Source organism: Salvelinus namaycush, chromosome 20 (assembly GCF_016432855.1).
Source record: "Salvelinus namaycush isolate Seneca chromosome 20, SaNama_1.0, whole genome shotgun sequence".
In the NCBI taxonomy this organism is placed as follows: Eukaryota; Metazoa; Chordata; class Actinopteri; order Salmoniformes; family Salmonidae; genus Salvelinus; species Salvelinus namaycush.
The window spans coordinates 46,433,324-46,448,723 of record NC_052326.1 but is presented as its reverse complement, the minus strand read 5'-3'; the positions used below and the strand labels follow the sequence as shown (position 1 = coordinate 46,448,723).

Below are 15,400 nucleotides of genomic sequence, written 5' to 3'. Positions count from 1 at the left end.
GTGCTAAGAAGGGCTTCCCAGGCCAGTGAAAACGATGTTGTTGGGCAAAGGCAGGTCTGACTTGCATTTCAATGGGAATGCTTTCCAATGAGCTCCATTTAGTCAAACAGGCTATCAAGACAAAATAGTGCACAACTATAGTATTGTTATAGAGGTGGTTTGGTGAAGAGTAACCTTACCTGAGACATGAGATTTACCCAAGACGTCTAGGCTTTAGGAACATTCATTCGGGTAAAGCGCTGGAGATGAACCCTTGTTGGTCACGTGTGTAACTTCGGGAGCAGGATTAAATTACTAATTATTTCTGCATTACGTTTGCATTTGGAAGGGATTTGTTCAGTAAGAAACATGCTAACTCTAGTGTTGGGGTAGCGAGTGTTGGTGTTAACACTTGTTGCTAACCCGAGGTGTTTGGGCAATGCAAAGTACACAATGCAGTGGGTGTTGTTTTTGTGATATTAGGGGGCAATTTGGACTTTTGCATGCCGAATTTGAGATGTTTTTTCCCCCAATTTGTCATGAAAATGTGCTGACGGGGGAAAATGTTTTTTGACGTGTGGCTTGATTGTACCATTTTATGTGGTAAAAGTGCGTTATTGGTTTCGAATTGCACTTGAACTGGTGTTCCTTGGTTACAGAGATATTAACCGTTTGTCTCTTTGTTTTACAGATTGGTGCCATAGGAGAGGTGTTTTTAACCAAACCAAGCTGCTGGGAGGTCAAGGGGTGACATGCCTCTGTAACACATTGTTGGAAACAAATGGTGAGGGGAAAATGTTCTGATTCATTAATCTAGGTATAAGCTGTAGTTGATCAGCATATTTGGGGGCTTGTTTTGTTCATAAATGTATAGTTTACCATTAGTGACTTGAAGTTAAATGACGTGAATATTCATGTTTCTCATAACATACTGTATATAGTTATCTATCTAGGTTGTGAAGTGGGTAAATCCCTTGCTTTCTCTCCTGGGTTGCCAGATTGGTTGCCATGCCTCCGGGGATGGTGCGACGTGGTTTCTCAGTCCCGGTGGCGGTCCCAGCCCCAGTACTGTTGCTGCTGCTAGCTTCCGGGTGGCCCTCCTATGGCCTGGCCTGGGCCTCCTCCCCCTACCCCACCTTTACCCGCAACGACACCCTCTTTGAGCACATGACACTGCACCCGGACCCTGCGGTGGGACGTGTCTACGTGGGGGCGCAGAACCGCCTCTTCCAGCTGGACCGCCACCTGACTGCCGAACTCCAGTTCGACACCGGACCCGTGACGGACAGCCGTGAGTGCCTGCCACCCGTCACCGAGGGCAACTGCCCACAGGCGCGGCCCACCAGCAACCACAACAAGCTCCTGCTGGTGGACCCCTACTCTATGGAACTGATCACATGTGGCAGCGTCAACCAGGGCATCTGCCAGAAGCGGAGTTTAGACTCTGTGGATACAGTGCTGTTCTCAGCCGAGCGGCCTGTGGACACGCAGTACGTGGCAGCCAACCACCCCAACGTGAGCACGGTGGGCCTGGTGGTGCGCTCCCGCCCTGACCGCCAGCCCGTGCTCTTTGTGGGCCGCGGCTACACCAGCAGCCACCCACCTATCTCCACGCGCAACCTAGCCCAGGAGCCCGTCTTTTCCTACGAAGAAACTGCAAAGCTATCGGTGGCGGGCCGCCTCTCGGAGTATGACCACCACTTCGTGGCCTCCTTTGCCCAGCGCCAGCATGTCTACTTCCTCTTCTACCGGCGTGACCTCAAGTCCCAGTCTCGCGAGTACCGCACCTACGTGTCGCGCGTCTGTCTGGATGACCAGGCCTACTACTCGTATGTGGAAGTTCCTCTGGCCTGTCGCTCGGCGGCCGGTAAGAGCTACAACCTGCTCCAGGCTGTCCGCCTTGGTCTACCACCCAGGGTGAGTGGGGGCGAAGCTGGGCAAGCCGAGGTGCTCCTGGGGGTGTTCTCTACCCATCAGACCTCGTCCACACGGCCCAGTGAGGACTCGGCTCTCTGCATGTTTAACCTGGACGATCTGGACCAGAGGATCAACTCCACCAGGGACCTGTGCTACACGCAGTTCGGCCGTGCCGAGGGAGGGGGGGAGGCGGCCTACATCGAGTACGAAGTAAAATCCAACTGCGCCAACCTGCCGTCGGTGAGTAGATTGACTTGCAAGGTCCTTATTTTATTCAGTCCTGGGTTCAAATAGTGTTTTGAAATCTTTCCAAATCTTTTAGCGTTTTCTTTAACCTGTCTGAAGTGCCAGATGGACAGGGTTTGCCGTTTTGCGACAATTCTATTAGTTCCAATCGAGCCTAGGTGAAGTATTGGAAATTGTTTAGAATTTTAACACTGCTTGCCTCATTTTAGCACTTTAGTTTACAATCCTTTTATTGCTGCTATTTAGGCTACCTAGTATGAGGAAGTCATGAGGCAACAATGGGTACCTTCCAATACTTGCTTCTAAAAATCTAACAATTTGTAACTATTTGGATGCCAAATGGTAAGCAGCCTGATCCTTGTTTTATCGTCTGCTACTGCTTTATGTATTTGTCCTCTTCAGCTGGACAGAGCCCTATGGGCCCTTCCAAAAGTAGTGCACTACAAAGGGAATAGGGTGCCATTTGGGACACAGTAGGATAATGTAATAGGATTGTAAGGGGGGGGAATCGATCGTGACATTAGCCTTAGTGAGAGGGCCACATTTCTAACCAGGACTGACAAGGATGGATAAAGTCACCCACTGATGAGACCGGAACGAGGGAGATTGCAACAGGGAAGCAGATGGGACAGGGAGGAAGAGAGAGGAAATGAGGAGAAACGTGTGTGTGTGTGTGTGTGTGTGTGTGTGTGTGTGTGTGTGTGTGTGTGTGTGTGTGTGTGTGTGTGTGTGTGTGTGTGTGTGTGTGTGTGTGTGTGTGTGTGTGTGTGTGTGTGTGTGTGTGTGTGTGTGTGTGTGTGTGTGTGTGTGTGTGTGAGAGAGAGAGAGACGGAGTGTAAGAGGGAGGCCTAAACATCACCGCCACAGGTAACTTCCACAAAGCTGTGAACGATCTGAGAGACAAGGCAAGAAGGGCATTCTATGCCATCAAAAGGAACATAAAATTTGACATACTAATTAGGATCTGGCTAAAAAATACTTGAATCAGTTATAGAACCCATTGCCCTTTATGGTTGTGAGGTCTGGGGTCCGCTCACCAACCAAGAATTCACAAAATGGGACAAACACTAAATTGAGACTCTGCTTGCAGAATTCTGCAAAAATATCCTCCAGTGTACAACGTAGAACACCAAATAATGCATGCAGAGCAGAATTAGGCCGATACCCGATAATGATCAAAATCCAGAAAAGAGACGTTAAATTCTACAACCACCTAAAAGGAAGTGATTCCCAAACCTTCCATAACAAAGCCATCACCTACAGAGAGATGAACCTAGAGAAGAGTCCCTAAGCAAGCTGGTCCTGGGGCTCTGTTCACAAACACACCCCACAGAGCCCCAGAACAGCAACACAATTAGACCCAACCAAATCATGAGAAAACAAAAAGATAATTACTTGACACATTGGAAAGAATTAACAAAGAAACTGAGCAAACTAGCATGCTATTTGGCCCTAAACATAGAGTACACAGTGGAAGAATACCTGACCCAAACTTAAGGAAAGCTTTGACTATGTACAGACTCAGTGAGCATAGCCTTGCTATTGAGAAAGGCCGCTGTAGGCAGACCTGGCTCTCAAGAGAAGACAGGCTATGTGCACACTGCCCACAAAATGAGGTGGAAACTGAGCTGCACTTACTAACCTCCTGCCCAATGTATGACCATATTAGAGACACATATTTCCCTCAGATTACACAGATCCACAAAGAATTTGAAAACAAACCTGATTTTGATAAATTCCCATATCTACTGGGTGAAATACCCCAGTGTGCAATCACAGCAGCAAGATTTGTGACCTGTTGCCACAAGAAAAGGGCAACCAGTGAAGAACAAACACCATTGTAAATACAACCCATATTTATGCTAATTTATTTTCCCTTTTGTACTTTAACCATTTGTACATTTGTTACAACACTGTATATATACATACAATTACATTTGTATTGTCTTTATTCTTTTGGAACTGTTTGTAATGTTTACTGTTCATTTTTATTGTATATTTCACTTTTGTATATTATCTACTTCACTTGCTTTGGCACATATGTTTCCCATGCCAATAAAGCCCCTTGAATTGGGAGGGGGATGGATGGATGGAGTGGGTGTGTGAGAGGGAGGGAGGGGGTGTGTGTATGTGAGGGAGATGGAGGGAGATGTGGTAATGCTAGCTAGCTCTAGTTCCGTGAACATAAACTCTGTTACAAATAGTAACAATACACCAACACCACATAAAACCATCAACATAAGTACCTATCAACAGTGTTAGATCCCAATGTTTATTACTTGACCCATATTGTTTTTCGTTGCAGGAACTCATAAGCTGGTAATATCTGTTATAATGAAGTTGATAAATTGCACCTACTTTAATATATTGTGTCCATACATCTCTAAATTACATCAATTTTCTAATTATTTCCCTCTTGAACTATAGAACACCCTGGATGCCTACCCATGTGGTTCAGACCACACCCCCAGTCCAATGGCCAGCCGGGTGGCTGTGGAAGCCGAGCCCATATTGGACAGCCCGTCCGCCCGTCTCACTGCCGTGGCCGTCAGCGTGAGGGCGGGACATACAATCGCCTTCCTGGGGGATTCAAAGGGAAACCTGCGCAAGGTAGAGACAATCGAGATGGTAAAACTAATGGGGCGATTTATATTGAGTGTACAAAACATTAAGGACACCTGCTCTTTCCATGACGTAGACTGACCAGGTGAATCCAGGTGAAAGCTGTGATCGCTTATGGATGTCACCTATTAAATCCACTTCAATCAGTGTAGGTGAATGTGAGGTGACAGGTTAAAGAAGGATTTTTATGCCTTGAGAAAATTGAGACATGGATTGTGGATGTGTGCCATTCAGAGGGTGAATGGGCAAGACAAAAAATGTAAGTGCCTTTGAACGGGGTATGGTAGTAGGTGCCAGGCGCACCGGTTTGTGTCAAGAACTGCAACGCTGCTGTGTTTTTCACGGTCAACAGTTTCCTGTGTGTATTAAGAATGGTCCACCACCCAAAGGACATTCAGCCAACTTGAAACAACTGTGGGAAGCATTGGAGTCAAAATGGGCCAGCATCCCTGTGGAACACTTTCGACACCTTGTAGAGTCCATGCCCTGACGAATTGAGGCTGCTCTGAGGGGAAAAGGGGTTGCAACTCAATATTAGGAAGGTGTCCTCAATATGTTGTACACCTTCAAAACAGGACCTGGCTGGACATGTTCTATGCTGGTTGTTTCTGTGTCTTGTATGTTATACAGTACATTTTGTATACGGTACATTTCAGTACATTCCATTGCATTAAGTGAGCCTTTGATAATCCCTGAATAACCTCAGCTCAGCCTCTATGTAGACCTAGACAGATATTCACAGAAAACTAGCCAGACCGACAAACAAGTACATATGCAAGAGATCAGACATTTTACCCTTCCATAGTAGCGCAGACTGAAGTCAACACTCCAGAAATAATAGCTAGAGCAAACCGGACCAACCGGACCAGGTAACTAACTAATGCATCTGTCCTTAAGTGGCTCTGGGTGTGTTTGCTTTTCCCTGGACATGCAGATTACACTTGTACTGTTATGGACAATGAGAAATCAGCTCTTTCTCTCTTTTCTTTGGCTGTTCTTATATTTTTTTTCACCGCTTGCTTTCTTTCCCATCTTGATTTATTTTTTTTGTCCTGATTCGTAAGACGTATTCCTGTATAGTTTGTAAAACACAACAGAGAAAGGCAGCGTTGGTCCAACATGAACCAGTGCACTAATAGAAGATGGGCAGCATAGACTGACACTATTATTAATCATACACACTAGGAGGGATATCCCTACATCCACCCTGTACCGTCCTCGGCTGTAGACGACACCCTGTACCAGCCTCAGATATAGACGACACCCTGTACCAGCCTCCGATATAGACGACACCCTGTACCAGCCTCCGATATAGACGACACCCTGTACCAGCCTCAGATATAGACGACACCCTGTACCAGCCTCAGATATAGACGACACCCTGTACCAGCCTCAGATATAGACGACACCCTGTACCAGCCTCAGATATAGACGACACCCTGTACCAGCCTCAGATATAGACGACACCCTGTACCAGCCTCAGATATAGACGACACCCTGTACCAGCCTCAGATATAGACGACACCCTGTACCAGCCTCAGATATAGACGACACCCTGTACCAGCCTCAGATTTAGACGACACCCTGTACCAGCCTCAGATATAGACGACACCCTGTACCAGCCTCAGATATAGACGACACCCTGTACCAGCCTCAGATATAGACGACACCCTGTACCAGCCTCAGATATAGACGACACCCTGTACCAGCCTCAGATATAGACGACACCCTGTACCAGCCTCAGATATAGACGACACCCTGTACCAGCCTCAGATATAGACGACACCCTGTACCAGCCTCAGATATAGACGACACCCTGTACCAGCCTCAGATATAGACGACACCCTGTACCAGCCTCAGATATAGACGACACCCTGTACCAGCCTCAGATATAGACGACACCCTGTACCAGCCTCAGATTTAGACGACACCCTGTACCAGCCTCAGATTTAGACGACACCCTGTACCAGCCTCAGATATGGACGACACCCTGCAACGTCCTCGGCTGTAGACGACACCCTGCAACGTCCTCTGATATAGACGACACCCTGCGCTAATAAGAGAGGTGGAAAAGAGGGGGATAACACACCTTTGGGTTAACATAACATGGTAGTGATACACAGAAGCCTTGGGTTAACATAACATGGTAGTGATACACAGAAGCCTTGGGTTAACATAACATGGTAGTGATACACAGAAGCCTTGGGTTAACATAACATGGTAGTGATACACAGAAGCCTTGGGTTAACAAAACATGCTAGTGATACACAGAAGCCTTGGGTTAACAAAACATGGTAGTGATACACAGAAGCCTTGGGTTAACAAAACATGGTAGTGATACACACAGAGGCCTTGGGTTAACATAACATGGTAGTGATATACATAGAGGCCTTGGGTTAACATAACATGGTAGTGATATACATAGAGGCCTTGGGTTAACATAACATGGTAGTGATACACATAGAGGCCTTGGGTTAACATAACATGGTAGTGATACACATAGAGGCCTTGGGTTAACATAACATGTTAGTGATACACATAGAGGCCTTGGGTTAACATAACATGTTAGTGATACACATAGAGGCCTTGGGTTAACATAACATGGTAGTGATACACATAGAGGCCTTGGGTTAACATAACATGTTAGTGATACACATAGAGGCCTTGGGTTAACATAACATGGTAGTGATACACATACAGTGGGGAGAACAAGTATTTGATACACTGCCGATTTTGCAGGAAAACGATTTTGCAGGTTTTCCTACTTACAAAGCATGTAGAGGTCTGTAATTTGTGATCATAGGTACACTTCAACTGTGAGAGACGGAATCTAAAACAAAAATCCAGAAAATCACATTGTATGATTTTTAAGTAATTAATTTGCATTTCATTCTCCCCACTGTAGAGGCCTTGGGTTAACATAACATGGTAGTAATACACATAGAGGCCTTGGGTTAACATTACATGGTAGTGATACACATAGAGGGCTTGAGAAAATACAAAAACAACCCACTTCAAATATGGTCTTGAAATGCATTAGTGCCAAGGGTTGAGTTTATATCACCCAGACATGGGAATTTGAGTGGGTGATGTTGCGGGGGCTCATAGGGGACATCTCAGTAGTTTAAACTTGCTGCCTTGGTGAAAACCCATCAAGTCCGTTCATCTGTCACTGTCAGCGAAGGCAAGGAAGCCGCATCAGAGTATTTAGGCATTGCGAGTTCTTAGTAACAGCAAGTTCTCTCACTCCCAGACTCTCACTGGGAATAGTGACTAGCGCTAACAATTAGCACTTTGTTTCATTTTTGTCAAATGGCTGCGCTGCGATTGTGACCAGGGTGTGGTGGAGCAGAGCAGGGAGGGGAGCACAATGACACCCATTAACAATATTTTTACACACTGGCCACATAACACCACCACTGTCCAATGTGGCCATTCTTCATGATGTCTGGCTAACTAGGACTCCATGACTCAGGGTTTTGCGTTTGAGTCTCACACAGTGTGTGTGTACAGGGCACAGTCGTCACTGACTGGCAAATAGATGGCAAAGACAGCAGAGTTCCTTCCATAGCTCTTTCCATAGACTATCATGCATGCATACATACACACACGCATACACACATGCATACACACATACGCATAAACACACACACATACGCATGCATGCATACACACATACGCATAAACACACATACGTATGCACACATACACACACGCATGCACGCATACTCATACACACATACACATACACAAACACACATGCATACACACTACCGAATTGTGTGAATGTCACGGTCACCAGATGCGTGGATGATGACTCTGTCACTGATTGTTGCTATTGTCCCCCTTACTGTATTCCCAGACTATATACAGTATGCCTCTGGGACGTAGCATATTACAGCACATGATCAGATCTGGGTTCAAATACTATTTCAAATGCTAAGTATTGTTACGTAGTTAAAAAAAACGTATTCGTTGAATATTGGGATGTATTTGGGAATACACTTACGAAGTATTGGCATGTATTTGAAAATACTCAAATACATCAAGTGTATTTTTCATTAAAAAATTATGAAATAGTCCCATGCATTTGTACCCTGGTCTGTTTGGTCCTAGGGGTATTTGAAAATAGTTTCAAATAGTAAGCTATTAATAGGAAATTACTTAAATATTTTCTAATACTTTTAATAGAAGTAGTTTATTCGGCACCACATTATTTGAAAATAAAAAGAATGGAAGTATTATAAATAACAAATACCTAAATGCACATGTATTTGAACCAAGGTCTGCACATGACTGACACCTGCTAGGTGAATTAGCAGTGAAAGAGGTATTTTTTTAAGCTCTAACTATTAGAGTTGGTATTGGGGAAATCCATTGATTGTATTGGCCATCAATGCAATTTCATAGAAGGTGAATTAGGCATAGAATGTGTGGGTGTGTGTGCGCTCAACCCAGAGTTTGTGTTCTGTACAGTAGGTGTGTGTTCAGACAATGCCACTGACAGATTATGGGATTGCAAGGGTGAGATAATCTTATTCTATTGGATGGCGGAGGGTCAGAGTGGGTCATTCTCATGAAACTGACATTTGACCCCAAATTTCTCTGGTAATTTTTCACGAAATGCCCTCTAGGAACACTGAGATTAGGATCTGTACTTATCTATATCATAATTATTATTATGTTTTTTTATCAGATATTATGCATTTTACCACAATTTCCACCCAATTCTCAGTACCGTAACAGTGCAAAAAAAGTAATACACAAATCCATTTCAAATATTTGTTTACCTTGCTCCCCTATTGAAAAGGCCTGAGTTAAACAGAACACTGAAAACTGAAATATTTAAGTGAAATATTACAATTAAATCTGACTTTTTACCAATTTGAGATTTTTTGACGTTTTGGTAATGAGAAGGCCAAGTAGGGTAAAGGGGGTGTTTGATAATAAGAACCTCATTCTGAAGGCATTTTAGCGATTAAATGAGCTTCTTCTACTCCTCTAGATCAGGGTTTCCCAAACCTGGTCCTGCCCCCCCCCCCCCCCCCCCCCGGGTACACATTTTGGTTTTTGATATATCACTACCAAACAAATATTTTGTGTTTTATTCAAGTAAGTTAGGTTTTTCTAAAGTAAAATTGTAAACATAACCCGAGAACTTAATCCGAAGGCATTTCGGTAATGAGAATTTGGGGAGAAAATGTACACAATTCTGGGTAAAATAAGACACTTTCCCAAAAACTAGACATCTTAGTCTTCAGAATGATAGTTGATTTTTGCAGATGCATCATGGTTTTGTAACTGAATTTGCTGCAGACCTTTTAAAACTGGTTTCATGAGAATCACCCAGCTGTTTTTTTATTTTATTTTTATTCCAGCGTTCATCAAAGGCTTAGACTGTCCAGGTTCTTTATAACAGCCATTTAGCCCACACTAAAGAGCTATTAGTCCCCTAACATGGTAACCCCACAGAACAGACAGGTCAGACGGGTTGCCAGACATGAAACAAGCTATTTTAAATTAGATTCCTCCTCTTCAAAGGGGAGAAAGCGTTGGGCTTGGGCTTCGACACATTGTATTGGACTTTCTTTTCATGGAGTGCCAAGGCAAATCTCTGCGTATTTTGAAGAAATATACATACGGATTGAAATAATATTCCAACTGTTGCGTGTGCGCCCGCACACACACACACACACACACACACACACACACACACACACACACACACACACACACACACACACACACACACACACACACACACACACACACACACACGGGCGGCAGGTAGCCTAGTGGTTAGAGCGTTGGACTAGTAACCGAAAGGTTGCAAGATCGAATCCCCAAGCTGACAAGGTAAAAATCTGTCATTCTCCCCCTGAACAAGGCAGTTAACCCACTGTTCCTAGGCCGTCATTGAAAATAAGAAATTGTTCTTAACTGACTTGCCTAGTTAAATAAGGGTAAAATGAAAATACAAAATAAACACATATTGGAAAGAGAGAGCGAGGGAGATGACTGAGTGAACAACATCTAATTGCCACAAACTAATGCTGTGTAGCCAGTTGACCTTCTCAAGACAAACATTTAGATTGGCATCCCAAATCATCCAAACAGAACCGTGCATCTTTCTATGCTTTCAGAAGACTGATGATGTTTTACCATTTAAACTCAAACACCAACACAATTCTATTTAGCATGATTGTTTTTCCTAGTGGCTAAATTGAACTGATCATGCTATGCTATTTGTCTCCCAGGCTGGTGAATTCTAGAACTAGGAGTATGTTGAGTGGGTATTCGGAAAAACAAATTAAACAAATGTTTCTGATAAGGGATCATTTGTAGATGTTGCAATTGAAACATTTTATTTAACACACTCAGAGTTTCTGATACATTTTTACAAATATTATAATCTATAGATTCTCTAATATTGTAGCGATCCTCGCTAATGATTGGGCTCCCGAGTGGCGCAGCGGTCTAAGGCACTGCATCTCAGTGCTAGAGGCATCACTACAGACACCCTGGTTTGAATCCAGGCTGTATCACAACTGGCCGTGATTGGGAGTCCCATAGGGTGGTGCACAATTTGGCCCAGTGTGGTCTGGGTTTGGCCGGTGTAGGCCGTCATTGTAAATAATAATTTGTTCTTAACTGACTTGCCTAGTTAAATAAAATAAAAATAATGATCCCACTTTACAGTTCCCTAAAGTGGGCTAACCCTATTGGAGCAATGTGTGCATGTTTTCCTTTCATACGAGTGACCCTAGTTCTGTACTCCTTTATCTGTTTGCTTTAATGAAATGTACCTAATAGGTTTCTAACCATTTGAATGTTTGTTTTCCAGGTGTTTCTGGGCCCTAACGGTGAGGTGGAGGAGTACGCCGTCGTCTCCATCCAGGCCAATGCGGCCATCAGCTCTGACCTGCTCCTGGATCAGTCTGAGGAGCACCTTTTCATCATGACGTCCACCATGGTACAGTACACTAGCCTGGTCCTAGATCTGTTTGTTGGTGCTGTCCTGCCAACTCCTCTGCTCATTGGCAGTTTGTCACACATGAATCCCACTTCTGACACCAACAGTACACTACCAACACGACAACTTTAATTTCTTCCCTTCACACCGGCACAGTGGTCAACGACTATGTGTCTCTGAAACAAGTCTCTTTTTTTCCTTTATAGTAATCTCGTCCACGGCTCTATTGAGACGAGGTTCAGTTTATAGTAATCTCGTCCACGGCTCTTGAGACGAGGTTCAGTTTATAGTAATGACTCCATGCAAAGTCCTCATACACTCTGCAACATTTTCACCACATTGCTTTATTTCTATCCAATCCTTTTATCTATCAGATAAGTGGCAACAGTTTTGGGCAATAGTTCTGTGTCCGAAATGGGTCTCATGTTTACCATGCGGTGCACATAATGACTGAATATTGCCTGTTGTTGTTTTGTTGTGGCCATAGCTCCAGAAGAGGCCAGTGGCTGAGTGCCACGAACACCTGGACTGCCAAGCCTGTCTGTCTGCCCACGACCCATACTGTGGATGGTGTGTCCTGGAGGGGAGGTAAACCACTCATTTTGAGTAATCCAATGGATTAGCTAACTAATTACTTTTATTGTCAAGTCATATGTAATCGGTAACCAATTACATTTAAGTAATCCGCCCAACCCTTGCCCTGGTTAAAGGGTCAACATATCAAACTAGAGCCAGAGGTTTCCCTGGTCAGGTCAAGTGGCCTAAGAAAACTCAGGGCCCTAGATATTACGGCTGGGCATAACGCAGTCAGAGAAGGTGTTTGTGGTACCTCTCATGCTGGCGTTTGTGAGAAATTATGTCAAATACAGTAGATAGTCGTAGGTATTGCTCATGTTTTAAGGCTACTGTACAATATGTAACTTTTTGGGCGACCTGACAAAATTCACATTTTGTCATGAGTTATAGATTGGTTATTCTCATTAAAAGCACATATAAGAAGCAGTAGGTCTATTCTATGTGCGCTATTTCAATGCTTTTTAAGTTTAGTTTTTGCGTCTTTAACTTTCGGTTTTGTACACCAGCTTCAAACAGCTGAAAATACAATATTGTTGGTTATGGAAAATATATTTCACAGCGGTTTAGATGGTAGAATGATTCTCTACATTATACTTGCTTGTTTTGCAAAGTGCATCTTTTCATTTTATTTACCTTTTATTTAAGTGGGCAATCGTTTGAGTAGTAGCTACAGTAGCCAAACCCGGGCTTTTCTCTATACACTCACAACTAAGCACATAAACAACATACTAGGAAGTCATCGGCCCAGCAACAACATACTAGGAAGTCATTGGCCCAGCAACAACATACTAGGAAGTCATTGGCCCAGCAACAACATACTAGGAAGTCATTGGCCCAGCAACAACATACTAGGAAGTCATCGGCCCAGCAACAACATACTAGGAAGTCATCGGCCCAGCAACAACATACTAGGAAGTCATCGGCCCAGCAACAACATACTAGGAAGTCATCGGCCCAGCAACAACATACTAGGAAGTCATTGGCCCAGCAACAACATACTAGGAAGTCATTGGCCCAGCAACAACATACTAGGAAGTCATTGGCCCAGCAACAACATACTAGGAAGTCATTGGCCCAGCAACAACATACTAGGAAGTCATCGGCCCAGCAACAACATACTAGGAAGTCATCGGCCCAGCAACAACATACTAGGAAGTCATTGGCCCAGCAACAACATACTAGAAAGTCATCGGCCCAGCAACAACATACTAGGAAGTCATTGGCCCAGCAACAACATACTAGGAAGTCATTGGCCCAGCAACAACATACTAGGAAGTCATCGGCCCAGCAACAACATACTAGGAAGTCATTGGCCCAGCAACAACATACTAGGAAGTCATTTGCCCAGCAACAACATACTAGAAAGTCATCGGCCCAGCAACAACATACTAGGAAGTCATTGGCCCAGCAACAACATACTAGGAAGTCATTCGGCCCAGCAACAACATACTAGGAAGTCATCGGCCAGCAACAACATACTAGGAAGTCATCGGCCCAGCAACAACATACTAGGAAGTCATCGGCCCAGCAACAACATACTAGGAAGTCATCGGCCCAGCAACAACATACTAGGAAGTCATCGGCCCAGCAACAACATACTAGGAAGTCATCGGCCCAGCAACAACATACTAGGAAGTCATCGGCCCAGCAACAACATACTAGGAAGTCATCGGCCCAGCAACAACATACTAGGAAGTCATCGGCCCAGCAACAACATACTAGGAAGTCATCGGCCCAGCAACAACATACTAGGAAGTCATCGGCCCAGCAACAACATACTAGGAAGTCATCGGCCCAGCAACAACATACTAGGAAGTCATCGGCCCAGCAACAACATACTAGGAAGTCATCGGCCCAGCAACAACATACTAGGAAGTCATCGGCCCAGCAACAACATACTAGGAAGTCATCGGCCCAGCAACAACATACTAGGAAGTCATCGGCCCAGCAACAACATACTAGGAAGTCATCGGCCCAGCAACAACATACTAGGAAGTCATCGGCCCAGCAACAACATACTAGGAAGTCATCGGCCCAGCAACAACATACTAGGAAGTCATCGGCCCAGCAACAACATACTAGGAAGTCATCGGCCCAGCAACAACATACTAGGAAGTCATCGGCCCAGCAACAACATACTAGGAAGTCATCGGCCCAGCAACAACATACTAGGAAGTCATCGGCCCAGCAACAACATACTAGGAAGTCATCGGCCCAGCAACAACATACTAGGAAGTCATCGGCCCAGCAACAACATACTAGGAAGTCATCGGCCCAGCAACAACATACTAGGAAGTCATCGGCCCAGCAACAACATACTAGGAAGTCATCGGCCCAGCAACAACATACTAGGAAGTCATCGGCCCAGCAACAACATACTAGGAAGTCATCGGCCCAGCAACAACAACATAGAATGCTGGCACAGCTCCTTGTTCTGACCAGGTTTTTTGCCAAGTCATCTTAAAAGCTTCAGTTAGTTGTTTACTCAGCAGGATTACTACCATCTGTTCCTCTCTCCCTCATCCCCCTCGTATCCCCCTCTTGTCTCCCTCTCCCTTCTTGTCCTGCACCTTGACCACCTGTCTCTCCCTCCCCTCTCTGTTATTTCTGTCTTCCTTTCACATTTTCCTATTTTCTTCTCCATTTCAAACCAATCAGGATGTCTCATTAATAAAAACAAGAAAAGTCAGTCAATGTATATTTCTCCCATCACCCCTCTGGCCCTGATTCCCCTGTTGCTCTTCTCTTCCTCCTCTTCCTCCTCCCATTCTTCCTCCTTTCTCGTACTTCCTTCTCCCCCCTCTACTCCTCTCATTCTACTTCCCTCGGACTCTCCATTTCCTCTCTCCCTCCCTCTGTTCCCCCCTCTCTCCCCCTCCTGTGCTTTAGTGGTATGATGTAAAGACAATTATGTATCCATTACATTATGACATAATAATAATATACACTGAGTGTACAAAACATTAAGAACACCTGCTCATACCATGACATAGGCTGACCAGGTGAATCCAGGTGAAAGCTATGATCCCTCATTGATGTCAGTTGTTAAATCCACTTCAAATCAGTGTAGATGAAAGTGAGGAGACA

General features: G+C 44.5%; 1 protein-coding gene across 1 annotated transcript in view; it reads left to right on the top strand.

Annotated features, from left to right (window-relative positions):
* LOC120065424 (plexin-B1-like) overlaps positions 1 to 15,400 on the top strand; it is a 166,299-nt gene that overhangs the window by 99,729 nt on the left and 51,170 nt on the right. Inside the window, exons 3-7 of the mRNA XM_039016429.1 lie at positions 671 to 763; positions 978 to 2,136; positions 4,570 to 4,752; positions 11,609 to 11,737; positions 12,225 to 12,325. Coding sequence (XP_038872357.1) covers positions 988 to 2,136; positions 4,570 to 4,752; positions 11,609 to 11,737; positions 12,225 to 12,325 — 1,562 coding nt within the window. The 5' untranslated portion in view covers positions 671 to 763; positions 978 to 987. The remainder of the gene's footprint in view (positions 1 to 670; positions 764 to 977; positions 2,137 to 4,569; positions 4,753 to 11,608; positions 11,738 to 12,224; positions 12,326 to 15,400) is intronic.